The 16,686-nt window shown below is 42.4% G+C and overlaps 1 protein-coding gene across 6 annotated transcripts in view; it reads right to left on the bottom strand.

Moving 5' to 3' along the window:
* TPGS2 (tubulin polyglutamylase complex subunit 2) overlaps positions 1 to 16,686 on the bottom strand; it is a 67,453-nt gene that overhangs the window by 13,611 nt on the left and 37,156 nt on the right. For 4 of the 6 annotated variants that reach the window (XR_012234850.1, XR_012234848.1, XR_012234849.1 and 1 more), the window contains one exon: positions 7,968 to 8,178. Coding sequence is in view for 3 of the 6 variants with exons in the window: in XM_073589800.1 (XP_073445901.1) it covers positions 7,968 to 8,178 (211 nt within the window). In the remaining 3 variants the exon portion in view is untranslated. Of the gene's footprint in view, positions 1 to 3,897; positions 8,179 to 16,686 lie in introns of those variants that run through there. The other 2 variants (XM_073589802.1, XM_073589801.1) reach the window with 1 other exon arrangement.

Below are 16,686 nucleotides of genomic sequence, written 5' to 3'. Positions count from 1 at the left end.
ACTTGGCTTACAGTTCTTAAAGGTTTTGTGTAAATTTCAGTACAGTACAAACTGCAAATCCCCTGACTGAGCTCTATGCAGACACCGATCACTCAGGGAATATTGCCATACAGAATTACATATCAGGATACATATTATCAAATGAGGAACAAGATCATAGTTAATATATTTCAATTTTGAAATGCAATGTGAGACTTGTAAATATTTGTATATTGTTAGATGTAACGTCATATACTGTACGTGTATATAATATAGAAATAACACTGTGTGTAGCGCCTATATTGTACAGACAAATGTTATGATAAAACTATCTGTCTTTAGAGGCTGTTTTATATTAAAGTGGGGAGGAACTGATAAAAAAACAATTCCACTGTTTTTTGGGGTTTTTATTTTGTGATGTTCACTTTGAGGCAAAAATGACCAAGTAACTTTATTCTACCCGTTAGTACAATTTTTCTTTTTTAAGGAGTAAAGAAGAAAAAAAAAAGCCTACATTCTCCATATTCTCAGAGCCATAACTTTTTATTTTATGGTTTCAAGTTGCATCAGGGCTTGTTTTTCTTGCAGACAGTCCTAATGGTACTGCACTGTATTGTACAAAAGTCTGCACACCCTTGTTACAAATCAAGGTTTTTGTGAGGTTTAAAAAACAAAACAAAAACAAACATCCTACCAATAATCATTTCGGAACTTTTTTCCACCTTTATTGCCACTGATAATCTGTACAATTCAATTGTGTAATAAACTGAAATCTTTTCAGTACAAAAATAAAGATCTAAAAAGTTGTAGTTTCAGAAACATGCACACCGTGAAACTAATACTTGGCTGAAGAACCCCTTTGAATATATGACAGTCTTTTTGGGTAGGAGCCTATCAGCATGCCATCTAGAATTGGCAATCTTTTCCCGTTCTTCCTTGCAGTAGCTCCACATCTGTCTGATTGTGAGGGCATCTCCTGTGTAGCACCCTCTTCAGGTCACCCACAGATTTTCAATTAAATTCAGGCCTGGGCGGTTCCAAAACTTTGATCTACTTTTGGTGAAGCCATTCTTTTGTTGATTTGGAGGTGGTTTGAAAGGTGAAATTACTCACCTTCAGCTTTTTTAGCAGAGGCATGAAGGTTATGATGTAAAATTGACTAATATTTGAACAGTTTACAATTTCCTCCACCTTGACCAAAGCCTCAGTTCCAGCTGTTGAAAAACAGCCCTAAAGCATAATGATGTCTCCAACATGCTTCATTGAGGGTATGGTGTTCTTTGATGATGGGCACTGTTGACTTTGGGCTTAACATGCCTTTTGGAACTGTATCCAAAAAATTCCACCTTTCACTCACCAGACCGTAAAACATTTTCCCACATGCCTTTGGCAGGCCTGATATATGTTTTGGGAAAACTTAGCCGGGCTTGGATGTTTTTCTTTGTAAGAAAAGGGTGTGTTGTCACTCCACAAGTCACACATATGAAGAATACAGGAGATAATTGTCATATGCAGTACACAAGAATTACTTACCAAAAAAGCCTCCCAGACCAATTTTCTTCTTATATTTTCATCAATTTATCTGGGACATCAAGTTCAAGGTAAAACCACTATTGTGCCAAATTTAAGCCACTTCTTGATGACGTCTTCACAGTGAAGTGTGGTATATCGAATGCCTTGGAATTTTTTTTGTTCCTTTCTCCTAACTGATAACGTTCAACAATGAAATCCCTATGCAGTGTTGTCAGCTGTTAATGTGACCATAATACTAACTACAATTTAACGTGAGTTTAAATGTGATTGGCTAATTCTGAACACAGCCATGCCCCCAATTATAAGGTGGTGTTCAGCTACACTATTTTACTTCTGTTATTTTAATTTTCACCCCCTCAAAATGAACTTCAGTTTATTCCTCCTTATTCCTGTTGGCAGCAATTGTATGTTCTCCCCGTCTTTGCGTTGGTTTCCGCCGGATACTCCGGTTTCCTCCCACATTCCAAAGACTACTGATAGGGAATTTAGACAGTGATGATAATGTCTGTAAAGCGCTGCAGAATATGTTAGCGCTATATAAAAATAAAGATTATTATAATTTATATAGAGTGATAGTAAAAAGTCCTGCAAACCGAGATCTGGTTTTGGCTTTCATCCTAATTTATGTGACAAAGCTTGTCAAAGGGTTGACACTGACTTGTAGGATTGCTACTTCCAATAGGTGGCACTAGAGTTCTAGTCCTCTTCCTCTCTGAAGAGACAATTTGCATTAAGTAGTTCTGAAATGATTCGTCTTGGTATGATTTTTTTTTTTTTTACCGGACAAAAAAAACTAGCATTTTAACAGAGGTGTGTAGATTTTTTACATCCACTCTATGCTATCATGCAGATAAAAATATCACTTAAATGTTTAGATATAAAAAAAATATGAAATTCTCTTGTGTCTCACTTTTAAAGTTTCTGCCTTGTTTCTGTCTTGCTCTGGGGTAAAAGGAAGAGGAAGGAAAAGCAAAAAAAAAACCTATGGGAGACATCTAATGAGCCTGTCAGATGCTGGGTGACAAGGCCCACATTAATATCCTGGGTTGTCGGTCGAGAGATGACCAGACACACAGCAGAGAGGACGGAGAACTGATTGCTTTGAGCCAATGGATAACGACTATCGGCCCGGACAGCACAGCATGGACCCTTGTAACTCGGTCCATGCAGTATGTCCACCCCCTCATGACAATGCAGAGGTGGCAGCGGTGCCTGATCACCCTGCTTTGCTCGGTCTCCTGACACCTGTGGTGTATACTATTTCCGAGCCGCGTGAATTACACTTACAGCATTTTTTTTCTATGCAAAAATTCATGTTAACTCAAGGGCGCTCACCTGAATATTTGTCCAATATCCTTAGGTGACCAATGTTTACTATGATACGGTGGAGACGTCAGGGCCGAACAGTTATCAACGGGCAAATGGGTAAGGATAGAGACTCCTGTATGAAACCACTGGCGGCGTTCGGTTCTCTTAAAGGGCCACGACCTTTTGTTTTCTGGCAATGAGTGCAAGGAATATTTAACAGGAAGTATTTTCTCATTACTCATTCTAGGAGTAGTTCTTTGCTGAAAGAGATCCAGGAGGTAATGACACAGAAAAAACTTTGCTCCTTTTATGACATAATTTCAAGAGATTGGCAGGAACAACTGCATAAATTGAGAACATGTTTCAGCGCTTGATAACACCAGATGTCAAGACTTTAAAGGGTTTCTCCACCACTGGGCATCCTAGTCTTAGTCGCTAAACTGCCCATCAGAAAGTAAAAATACATCCTACATACCTCCTGGAATGGTGCCGTTAAGTTGATGGCAGCATGTGTTTCCTCGTGATCATGTAACGATGTTACGTCAAATGACCACTGCAACCAATCAATGGATCATTGTGTCGAGATGCACGTGACGTCGCACCAGCCTGGCTATTCGGAAGAAACGTCGCAGATGCCAGGTTAGTTCTCAGCGGCCAGAGATCCCGTGAATTTAAAATGCACCAACTCTACTAGTGACCGCTGCAGCCTATCATTCCGTCAGCAAGCAATGATATCCTGACAATTAGAAAAGGCTGCAGCCAATCAATAGCTGCAGTGGTCACAAGTAGAGTTGGTGCAAATCAATGGGATCAGTGTAAATCATGGGAGAAAAAGCCAGAGCCTCTGAAAAGTCAGAAGTGGATTTCGGCCTACCTTGGGCTCCACAAGACAATGCAACTAGGCTCTAGTCACTGATCATAGCTGTATTCTAATACGGAAGTGAAAAAAAAAATCCAGCTTTCACTGAAAAATATTAACAGGTCTGAACAAACCCCAATAGTGCAGAATCACGTCATTCACAACGGAGATGGATTTCATAGCTAAAGCTTTATGGAGAAAGATGGAAAACGGTGTCATTGCTCAGCAGTTAGGTTTATTTTCAGGTGCAATAAATAGAAAATAAATTAGAAAAAAAAAAGATGTAAAATTTACATCCAATAACCACAATGTATATACAAATCTAAATAAATAAGACAGAAAGTAGAAATGATGAAACGAAAAGTTGGTTTTTTTACATGGTGTGCATTATTGTAGGAAATCGAAAAAAAATCTGTGGGTTGGAAAAGAAAAAAAAAAAACAGTATTCCATTTTTTTTTGGGGGGTGGGGATAGATCGTTTTTTTCAGGGTTGTTTTTTCACAATGTTCCCTATGCGGCAAAAATGTCTTATTACGTGGGTCAGTAACATCACAACAATGCAATGATTATAAAAATCTTTGAAATGTTCTCTTATTCGTAGATAAAAAGGGAAGCTTTCTTAGGTGTCTCCTTATTTAGAGGGACAAACCTTAGTTTCTTACTTTTCCAGCAATGGATCAGTGTGATGATGTGTTTTACAGAAGGGTAAACTGCTATTTATTTTTTGCGGTATATGCAAGCTTTTGATCGCTTTTTAGTTTTACTATACCTGGAAAGAAAAGTGGCCACAAAAACAACAATTCTATCATTTTTCTTTCATGACATTCACCATGCAAGATGAATAATGTAATATTTGACTAGTTCTTACTTTTAAGGTCATGGAGATACCCATTTTTTTGTTTTGCTTTCCTATGTTATAAACGGGAACATTTTCATGTTTGTTCTTTTTTTAAAATTTGAAAATATGTTTGATCTCGGTTATAATACACTGTATTAGTCTGTGCTTTCCTATGAAGTCCTTTCCCCTGGATGAGCTTATTATTAGTACTATGATGGCAGAATTAAAGGTCTTTATTAGGTTACCAGCTGGCACTAAACGATCATGTTTCGCAGAGGCCAGATTGGTGACTGAAGGAGCATTCTCCTTCTGTCTGTTTAGATGCTGGGGTTGCTGGACTGTAGCACCTAAGGAGGTCAGTTGTATATTACAGTGGATCGCTCTGCATTTCAGTGAGTGCAGCGCCTGAGCGTGCTCCATAAAACTCATTTCGTTGTGAATACATGCTGAATGTAGAAATAAACTTAAGCTCAAAAGTTTACATACCCCGGCAGAAATTTTGCTTTCTTGGCCTTTTTCAGAGCATATGAATGATAACACCAATTGTTGTGAGCTCTCTTGATCCAACTTTTGAGGCAAGGCTCCCTCTGGTGGACACTGCTGGTAGTGGTGCTGGTCAACATGATGTTAACCCAACAGCTGCAGAAGATAATTGGAGGCGTGGTGGTAGTGACTGGGACTACATAAGTGAACAGACTTCTCTCAGTGACTGCCGGTGATACGCCTTTCTTTGCTTACTGAGGATTTCTGTCTCATGCCTGATCCTGCATTTTTTCAGCTAAGTGTCATTTGCTAAACCCTTTGCACCTGTTTTTCTCCTTGCTGCTGGCTCCTGCCCTGTATTTTTGTATCTTGTGTTTGTTTGCTCAGTCCCCTGCTGTATTAGCCTGTTGCTAGCCGCCAGTTCACACCTGAGTGCTGATAAACTGGGGGCGAGGTTGTTCAAACCTCAGTATTTTTGTACTTCAGTCGTGTTGGAATTATTAGGGTTTTTGCGTGATTGCAGGCAATCACTTTTCTGTCCTGTCTAGTCAGTGTGGGCCCCATCATTTGCTCAGTCTATTTTCTGTCTGTTTTTGTGCTTCATCTTGTCTCACCGACAATATATGTTTGGGGGCTGTCTATTCCTTTGGGGATCTACTCCGGGGCAGCTTAGATTTCACCTTTCTATCTTTAGGCTTAGTTAGTCCTCCGGCTGTAACGAGGCGACTAGGGCAACGTAGGAACGCTCCACGGCTACTGCTAGTTGTGTTGTTAAGATCAGGGGTCTGCAATCCGCTGAGCGACCAACCTCTCTGGTGTTCTGGTGGCATAGCCTATTGCGCTTTCCTCCTCGGTGACCCATTCATAACAACCTATATTTTTTCTCCACTCATGGTTAGTGATTGGGTGAAACCATTTATTGTCAAACTACTGTGTTTTCTCTTTTTACATCATAATGACAGCCCAAAACATCCAAATGACCCTGATCAAAAGTTTACATACCCTGGTGATTTTGGCCTGATAACATGTACAGAAGTTGACACAAATGGGTGTGAATGGCTACGAAAGGTGACATCCTCACCTGTGACCTGTTTGCTTGTAGTCAGTGTGTGTGCATAAAAGCCAAGTGAGTTTCAGGGATCAAGACAGACTCTTGCATCTTTCATCCAGCCACTGACGTTTCTGGATTGTGAGTCATGGGAAAAGCAAAAGAATTGTCAACGGATCTATGGGAAAAGGTAGTTGAATTATATAAAACAGGAAAGGGATACAAAAAGATATCCCAGGAATTGATAATGCCAGTCAACAGCGTTCAAACTGTGATTAACAAATGGAAAATCAGGGGCTCTGTAAAAACAAAACCACTGTCAGGTAGACCAACAAAAATTTCATCCACAACTGCCAGGAAAATTGTTCGGGATGCAAAGAAAATAACATCAGCGCTGAAATACTGGACTGTCTGAAAACTAGTGGTGTGGCTCTTTCAAGATACACAATAAAGAGGCACTTGAAGAAAAATGGGCTGCATGGTTGAGTCGCCAGAAGAAAGCCATTACTGCAGAAATGCCACAAAGTATCTCGCTTACAATATGCAAAACAGCACAGAGACAAGCCTCAAAACTTCTGGAACAAGAAGTTTTTGGCCACAACCATAAATGTTACATTTGGAGAGACAACAAGGCCTATGATGAAAGGAACACCATTCCGACTGTAAAGCACGGAAGTGGAACGCTGATGTTTTGGGGATGTGTGAGCTACAAAAGCACAGAAAACCTGGTCAAAGCTGAAGGAAAGATGAATGCAGCACGTTATCAGCAAATACTGGGGGCAAATTTGCAATCATCAGCCCAGAATCTGCGCATGGGACGTACTTGGACATTCCAACATGACAACGATCCAAAACACAAGGCCAAGTCGACCTGTCATTGGCTACAGCAGAACTAAGTGAAGGTTCTGGAGTCGCCATCTCAGTCACCTGGCCTCAACTCTGGGGAGATCTCAAGCGCGCAGTTCATATTAGACAGCCCTGGAATTTACAGGAACTGGAGGCTTTTTGCCAAGAAGAGTGGGCAGCTTTACCATTTGAGAAAATAAAGAGCCTCATGTACAACTACCACAAAAGACTTCAAGATGTCATTGATGTTAAAGGGGGAAATAAACAGTATTAAAAAATGGGGTATGTAAACTTTTGATTAGGGTCATTTGGATGTTTTGGGTTGTCATTATGATTTCTAAAGAGAAAACACAGTAGTTTGACAATAAATGGCTTCACCCAACCACTAACCATGAGTAGAAAAAAAGTTTTGGTGTTATTCATATTCTCTGAAAAAAGGCTAAGAAAGCAAAAATTCTGCTGGGGTATGTAAATATTTGAGCACAACTATATATAATGCTCCATCTAGTGTTGATTCCAGATATTCAAAATGTTAGGTTTTAAATCTATGTTTAACAGAAAGGGTCCAAGTTTGTTTTTTCTCCCCATAAAATATGCATCTCATTACCTTATAATGGAGCGGAGCAGGAGTTTCAGACACAACCAATGGACAGGTGATGTGCTTTTACGTAAAGAACACTTTAAATAACCCTTTGACTGAAAATTTTGCAGCCAACTTACATTTTAGATTGCACTGCCGATCATTTTAGATATAGAGACAGGTGAATTAACTCACAGGACTCAAGTCCAGAGGTTTTGTCCGTAGTCCGCCCTCACCGGAAAGGAGCCCTTCAAGCTGTCTTCTATCTACTGGAATCCCCGGCTTCATCATGTGTGTCACTCCAAAAATATGATGTCAAGCCTACAAATAAGAAGAGGCGACGGGGATCCCAGCAGATAGGAGGCAGGTCTCCCATCTAGTAGACACGGACTACTGATGTGACTGCTTGATCAGGGTCATGTGAATGATTCGTTCCTCTATTTTGCAACCATCTGGAACCCTTCATGATGAGGGGCAGGTAATGATCACTTACGAGGCACACCAGACTGTTCTGATTTTTTGGAGGAAGGAAGAGGATTCTTCTGATACCCTGTGGGTGGTCCTGGTAATTTCTTCTTGGTTACTGGGGTCTTGTTTTTGCCCTTGAAAATCTTGTTTGGGTCCAGTTTGTTGATGAAAGAGTCCGGCTCCTCGGACAGCTGCAGCGGGCAGAACGTGATGGGTTTGTATATGTTCATCCATTGCTGTCAGGAGAATGACAAAGTTCAGGGACAAATGATCAAAATCTGCACAAGATAAACGCTGGCATCCCTGTACTTATGGTCTCATACGCCAAAGGTTCACATAACATGCAAGGACCTAGTGATCCCGGATATCAGCCATTTCAGGCTCAGGAGAGAATATCTATCATGTTCTTCACCAGGGTAAGTGACTCTTCACTAAATTAACTGCCTCCACACTCTCTGAAGATGCTCAGATATAAACCAAAGTACACTACCGTTCAAAAGTTTAGGGTCACTTAGAAATGTCCTTATTTTTGAAAGAAAAGCACAGTTTTTTCCAATGAAGCTAACATTAAATGATTCAGAAATACACTCTATACATTGTTAATGTGGTAAATGACTATTCTAGCTGCAAGCGTCTGGTTTGTAATGCAGTATCTTCATAGGTGTTGTGGTGTAGTGACAACTGTGTCCGCTAGGGGGTGCTGTGTGGGTGTCCCAGGACGAACGGATAGCCTTGTCCAGAGTGGTAACAGGAGCAGGGTGCTTAAGGATCATTATGTATCAAGGTAGGTGGCCTTGGGATGGAGGCTTGCTTATGTGCTGATCAGCAGAGTTGATCTTTCGTTCCAATGTGTCAGGGAGAAGTCTCCAGGTATCTGGTGAGACGGGCAGGACCAGTTACCTACAAACACACCCAGGGGGTTTGTTTTAGAACGCTATTATAAAGTGTGTATGAGTGGTTGAAGGACCTGTGATGAGGACATAGCCATGTGACCCGGTGGGCGTGGCTACAGACCATATAAGGTGGCCAGGGTAGGTCACATGGAGTGAATGCTGGGACCTGGTTGGTCCGTTTTGGAAGGTCTCGTCTGGGAGAGATGGGGCTGTCTTCCAGACAGCAAGTGATCGCTGTGTTAATGGCTGCACGTGCCTGATGCAGCGTGGTGAAGTGGCCATGAAGTAAACCCGGAGAGGGGATATAACTGTGAGGCTAAGAGAGCCTGCGTATGGCATAATCTGTGTGACCACAGGCTTAACAGAGTGAAGCTCTGTCATGGACGCTATGCTGTTAATATGAACTTTATGTTGCTGGTCATGGTTTATGATACCTAAATAAACCGCATGGACTGTGATTGTTTTTATGGAAAACCTGTGCCGGATGTGATTTATTGGCTGCCAAGCGAGTATCCCCTACCCGAATGACAGCGCTACCATACAGTGTATAGACCATGTTCCAAATTATTATGCAAATTATAAGTTGTCAGTCAGAAACTCCATATACTTTGTAGAGGTCATTTTCACACCTTCAGGAACCTTGAAGAGCCCTACCAGCTGCTTCCCCATGATTCCGGCCCAAAACATGACTCCTCCACCTCCTTGCTGAAGTCGCAGCCTTGTTGGGACATGGTGGCCAACCACCAACCATCCACTACTCCATCCATCTGGACTATCCAGGGTTGCTCAACACTCATCAGTAAACAAGACTGTTTGAAAATTAGTCTTCATGTATGTATGGGCCCTCTGCAACCGTTTCTGCTTGTGAACACTGTTTAGGGGTGGCCAAATAGTAGGTTTATGCACCACAGCAGGCCTTTGAAGGATCCTTGAGGTTCGAGGGACTCCAGAGGCACCAGCAGCTTCAAATATCTACTTGCTGGTTTGTAATGGCTTTTTATTAGCTGCTCTCTTAATCCGATGAACTTGCCTGGCAGAAACCTTCCTCATTCTGCCTTTATCAGCACGAACACGGCTGTGCTCAGAATCAGCCACAAATCTCTCAGGCCTCTTTCACACTTCAGTCTTTTGCCGTCAGTCGAAATCCGCCCTTTTTGAAAAAAAAAACGGATTTTTTTTTGGCGGAATCCGTTTTTTTTTTTTTCCCATAGACTTACATTAGCAGCGGATTGTGACGGATGGTCGTCCTTTGCATCAACTTTCTCTCTCTCTCCCCTTTCAGAGTTCTGTTCCTTTAAATTTTCATACACTGGCGGCTGCAGCAAATCCGTAAAAAAAACGGATCCGGTGCATCAGTTTTTTGCTAAGTGGAAACATCCGTTTTTTTACACTTTGACGGTTTGCAACTGACGTCAAAAGACTGAAGTGTGAAAGAGGCCTAAACAGTACTATGATCACGCTTAAGTTTTCGGGAGATATTTAGTGTTTTCATCCCTTGACCAAGGCACTGCACTATTTGATGCTTTTCGGCAGCAGAGAGATCCTTTTTCTTTCCCATGTTACTTGAAAACTGTGGCCTGCTTAATAGTGTGGAACATCCAGTTTTCCTTTTATTGGGCTCACATGGCAAACTAATTATCACAGGTCAGGTCACAAATTTATTAATTCATCACATAAGACATTTTTTATTTAAAAATGTTACATAAAAAGGAAAATCTAAGCGAAGGACACACGACAATGGGTCTGACACATTTACACAAATATATGGACTTGGGATTCAAAGACCCTGGAAAAATATCATGATGATATAATATACTCTGTATGTATACATTACAACATTATCATAGTGCCAAAATAAAATCATAAAATGGCTATGGTTGTAGCAGGATCAAATAAAACTATATCACCATAAATATGGCCCCATAAACACCCTAAAGTTTCCAAAAGAACAAATCCAGCACTAAATAAAGTCTCACCCAAATCGGTCCAAGTAAGCGGTCAGAGCATGCAGCCCCAACGCGTGTTTCACGTGGGCTTCCTCAGGGGGCATAGCATGTTCTGACCGCTTACTTGGACCGATTTGGGTGAGACTCTATTTAGTGCTGGATTTGTTCTTTTGGAAACTTTAGGGTGTTTATGGGGCCATATTTATGGTGATATAATTTTATTTGCTCCTGCTACACCCATAGCCATTTTGTGATTTTTTTTTGGCACTATGATAGTGTTATAACGTATACACACAGAGTATATTATATCATCATGATATTTTTCCATGGTCTTTGAATCCCAGGTCCATATATTTGTGTAAATGTGTCAGACCCATTGTCGTGTGTCCATCACTTTGATTTTCCTTTTTATGTAACATTTTTAAATATTCTTCAATTTTGGATAATATGTCTTATGTGATGAATTAATAAATTTGTGACATTTTAAATGGGTATTTTGTACTCCTTTCCTTTTTTGTGAATATAGCCCTAATTGGAGTATACCTATTTTTATTAGTGTTAAGTTTTATTGATTTAACCCTTTTTCTGGATTTTTATTTATAATTATCATAGGTATCGGAGATTGAGTTCAGTGATCCAAAGAACCCTGAGACGCAATACCATCAATGGGTTTCATTGAAAAAAAAAACCCAAAAAACGCTATGACACTTAAAACCAATTTGCATATTAATTTGAAACATGGTGTAGAGGCCCATTTCCAACAACCATCACTCCAGTGTTCTTATGGTATTTTGTGTTTGCTAACTGTAAAAGAAGGTTAATGGATGGTTAGAATACCCTTGAATACCCTTGTTCAAGAATGTTATTAGCACAGCTGAAAACAGTTTGGCTGATTAGAGAAGCTATAAACCTGACCTTCCTTTGAGCTAGTTGAGAATCTGGAGCATTACATTTGTTGGTTCCATTAAACTCTCAAAATGGCCAGAAAAAAAAAAAAAGAACTTTCATGTGAAACTCAACAGTCTATTCTTGTTCTTAGAAATGAAGGCTATTCCACGTGAGAAATTGCCAAGAAAGTGAAGATTTCCTACAAAGGTGTGCACTACTCCCTTCAGAGGAGAGCACAAACAGGCTCTAACCAGAGTAGAATGAAAAGTGGGAGGCCCAACTGCACAACTGAGCAACTAGACATGTACATCAGAGTCTGTAGTTTGAGAAATTGACGCCTTACAGGTCCTCAACTGGCAGCTTCATTAAATAGTACATGCAAACTGCCAGTGTCAATGTCTACAGTGAAGAGGCAACTCCGGGATGCTGGCCCACAGGGCAGAGTGGCAAAGAAAAAGCCATATCTGACATTGGCTAATAAAATGAAAAGATTAATATGGGCAAAAGAACACAGACATTGGACAGAGGAAGATTGGTAAAAAGTGTTATGGATAAAAGAACACAAGTTTGAGGTGTTTGGATCACACAGAAAAACATTTGTGAGATGCAGAACAACTGAAAAGATGCTGGAAGAGTGCCTGACACCATCTGTCAAGCATGGTGTAGGTAACGTGATGGTCTGGGGTTGCTTTGGTGCTGGTAAAGTGGGACATTTGTACAAGGTAAAAGGGATTTTGTATAAGAAAGGCTGTCACTCCATTTTGCAACGTCATGCCATACCCTGTGGACAGTGCTTGATTGGAGCCAATTTCAGCTATCAGCTATTGACACGGTCGCCCCTCTGGTTCATGGCAGAATGCGACGTACCAACAGACAACCCTGGCACAATAACACCACTAAAAAGCTCCGGCAAGTGTCCAGGGCTGCAGAGCGGCATTGGAAGAAAACAAATTCGCAAGACGACTTCACTGCATTCAAACAGGCAACTGTTGTGAGTTCATTTTCCCCTTCATCGTCGATGTCTGATGAACTCCCTCTTCTGGTAAAGGAAGGTAGTGAGGCTGATTACCAAACACCTGATCTGGTAGATGATGACTGGGTAACGAAATTCTGACTGGATATAAGGCAGCCGACGCCCTTCTGAGTCGCTGGTGATTTCTCTGCTGGATTCATGGAGACCAGTCTGATTCCTGCTTCCAAAGATAAGTTTTTGCTCTGCTTTTGAACTTATTTGTTTTGTTTTCCTTGTTTTTTGGAGTTCAGCCATCCCCGGTCTGGGGTGTGCTGAGTTCCATTTTTGTCTCTGTTCAGTTTGTCTCTTTGCTCTGTCTTCAGAATTTACCTGAGTGCTGATATAGTCTTTTTGAAGTCCTAGCGACTTCAGGGCCTGTTTTTCCTATCAGACGGTTGGGACATTTTTTGGTAGGGTTTTTTACGGATTGCAGACAGCAGCTTTTCTATCCTGTCCTTTTTAGTTAGCTTGGGCCCCATCGTTTGCTCAACTTATCGTTCTATCTGTGTTAGTGTTTTCATCTTGCTTCACCGTCATTATAGGTTGGGGGCTGCCTATTGCTTTGGGGTCTGCTCTGGGGCAGTTTAGATTTCCCCTTTCTATCTTTAGGCCTATTTAGTTCTCCGGCTGTGATCGAGGGGTCTAGGGCATCGTAGGAACCCCCCACGGCTACTGTTAGTTGTTGTGGATAGGATCAGGGGTCTGCAATCCGATAGCTGCCAACCTCTCCGGTTTTCTGGACTTAGCTTGTATTTTTGTTTTTTCCTCCTTCGGTGACTCAATCATAACAGGCTACACTCGCTTTCAAATCTGCCCTCACCTCTGCTAAACAGGCCTACTTCACAACCCTCGTATCTTCCCTATCCTACAATCCAAACAGTTATTCAAAACTTTCAACTCCCTCCTCCGCCCACCACTGCCCCTTCCAACCTCCCTCATCTCTGCTGAGGACTTTGCCACACACTTCAAAAATAATATCGACCAAACAAGGCAAGTCTTCATTGTTCAACCATCACAACCCCTTTGTATACCAGACCAATGCCCAAACCCCATAACCTCCCTCTCCAACATCACTGAAGGGGAGCTTAATTGCCCCTTCTCTAAATCGCACCTCACAACCTGTGCACTTGACCGCATCCCATCTCCTCCCCAACCTCACCACCACACTAATCCCATCCCTAACCCACCTCTTCAACCTATCGCTAGCGTCCAGTACCTTCCCTTCTGCTTTTAAACATGCCACAGTCAGGCCTATCCTTAAAAAGCCAACCCTCAACCCAACCGCTATGTCCAGCTGTCACCCAATATCACTGCTCTCATTCACTTCCAAACTCCAGGAGCTGCACGTCCACGCTGAACTTTCCTCCCACCTCTCATCTAACTTGCTCTTTGACAATCTACAATCTGGTTTCTGCCCCCATCACTCCACTGAGACAACCCTGACCAAAATTACTAACGACCTACTTAGGCTACTTTCACACATCCGTTTTTGCTATTCCGGCGGCGTGCGGTGAAAAGCCGGAGTGCCGGAAGCGGCCCAGAACAGATGCACGGAGAGAGATGCATCTGAAGTTCTGGCGCTCTGTTATGGGCATGATGAGTCGCACTGAGGATGAAACGAAGTCGCGCAGTGCTGAACTGGGTAAGGAGAGAGAGAGAGATCCGGGCATGCCCAGAGGGAAAATGCCGGAAAGCGGTGGCCGGATCAGGCGAAAGACTGATCCGGCGGCTGGAAGTCCTCATTCGCTTTCATTGTGACACAGTGCCGGGAGTGCTGCATCCACGCGTGTCCGGCTTTTTACGCCGGACAAAAAAACGTTACAGCATGCGTTCTGTCCGGCCGCCGGACACCATGTTTTCGCCGGATCCGGCAAAAAACGGAACAAACGCTGGCACATGCGGCGCGATTCAGCGCATGTTATGATCTATGAGAAAAAACCGCACCCAACGGTTAAAAAAAAACGGATCCGTTTTAACACACACATGCCGGATCTCGCCTGACAGCGAGAACTGGATGTGTGAAAGAGGCCTTACAGCCAAAGCAAACGGACAATACTCTATACTCCTGCTTCTAGACCTGTCCTCTGCATTCGACACAGTTGACCACTGCCTCCTACTACAGATCCTCTCCTCCTTTGGCATCAAAGACCTCGCCCTATCCTGGATCTCCTCATACCTCTCAAACCGCACATTCAGCGTCTCCCACTCCCACATTACCTCCTCATCTTACCCTCTCTCTGTTGGAGTCCCCCAAGGCTCTGTTCTAGGACCCCTACTCTTCTCAATTTATACCCTTGGCCTGGGTCAACTCAAAGTCCCAAGGATTCCAGTACCACCTTTATGCTGATGACACTCAGATCTACCTCTCTGGCCCAGACGTCACCTCTCTGCTGTCCAGAATCCCGGAGTGTCTATCACCATATCCTCCTTCTCCTCTCGCTTCCTCAAGCTCAATGTGGACAAATCCAAACTCATCATCTTTCCTCCATCTCACAGATCTTCCTTACCTGACCTATCACAATTAATGACATCACGCTTTCCCCAGTACTGAAAGTCCGCTGCCTCGGAGTAATCCTTGACTCTGCCCTGTCCTTCAAACCACACATCCAAGCTCTTTCTACCTCCTGTAGCCTCTAGCTCAAAAATATTTCCAGAATCCGTCTTTTCCTCAACCCTCCAACTAATAAAATGCTTGTGCACACCCTCATCATCTCCCGCCTCGACTACTGCAACATCCTTTTCTGTGTTCTCCCTGCTAACACCCTCGCACCTCTCCAGTCCATCCTTAACTCTGCTGCTCGACTAATTCATCTCTCCCCTCGCTACTCCTCCGCTTCTCCCCTCTGCAAATCTCTTCACTGGCTTCCATTCCCTCAGCGTATCCAGTTCAAATTACTAATACTGACCTACAAGGCTATCTATAACCTATCTCCCTCATATGTCTCTGAACTAATCTCCCGATACCTTCCCTCACGTAATCTCCGATCTTCCCAAGACCTCCTTCTCTCCTCCACACTTATTCGCTCCTCACCCAACCGCCTCCAAGATTTCTCCCGAATAGCCCCCATCCTCTGGGATTCTTTGCCCCAACATGTCCGACTATCAACCACATTCGGATCCTTCAGACGGAACCTGAAAACCCACCTCTTCACGAAAGCCTACAGCCTGCAATGACCCCACTACCTCCTCACCACTACTGGAGATATCACCTCAACCTACACCGGAACTGCTGCAACCCTCCAACCTAATGTCTCCTTCCCCACCATCCTGTAGCATGTAAGCCCGAAAGGGCAGGATATTCTTCCCTCTCTATCAGTCTGTGATTGTAAGTTTGTTTACTGTAAGTGATATCTGTAATTTGAATGTTATCCCTTCTTATGTGCAGCACCATGGTATAAAATATAAATATAAATAAATAATAATAATACTAATAATAATTTCATCCTACAACAGGACAATGACCCAAAGCACACCTCCAAATTATGCAAGAACTATTTAGGGAAGAAGCAGGCAGCTGGTATTCTATCTGTAATGGAGTGGCCAGTGCAGTCACCAGATCTCAACCCCATTGAGCTGTTGTGGGAGCAGCTTGTGGAAGCGGCTCCTGGAAGTATGGGGGGAAATTTCTCCAGATTACCTCAGCAAATTAACTGCTAGAATGCCGAAGGTCTGCAATGCTGGAATTGCTGCAAAGGGAGCATTCTTTGACAAAAACAAAGTTTGAAGGAGAAAATCATGATTTCAAATAAAAATCTTTTTTTGAACCTTGTCAATGTCTGGACTAGATTTTAAATTCATTTGATTAATAAAAGTATGAGTTTTCATGGAAAACACAAAATTTTTTGGGTGACCCCAAACTTTTGAACAGTAGTGTATAGCAACTGTGCACACAGAAGAGGAAAGGATGCTTTATCACCATCACCGGGAAAAACAGTTGTGTCCCACTGAAAAAAAACACCCTGTATTATACTCCAGAGCTGCACTCACTATTCTGCAGGTGCAGTC

The sequence above is a fragment of the Dendrobates tinctorius genome, unplaced genomic scaffold (assembly GCF_039654945.1).
Source record: "Dendrobates tinctorius isolate UK_male_01 unplaced genomic scaffold, ASM3965494v1 ptg000113l, whole genome shotgun sequence".
Taxonomy (NCBI): domain Eukaryota; kingdom Metazoa; phylum Chordata; class Amphibia; order Anura; family Dendrobatidae; genus Dendrobates; species Dendrobates tinctorius.
The sequence above is the reverse complement of the archived record's forward strand: the minus strand, read 5'-3'. Positions and strand labels throughout refer to the sequence as shown.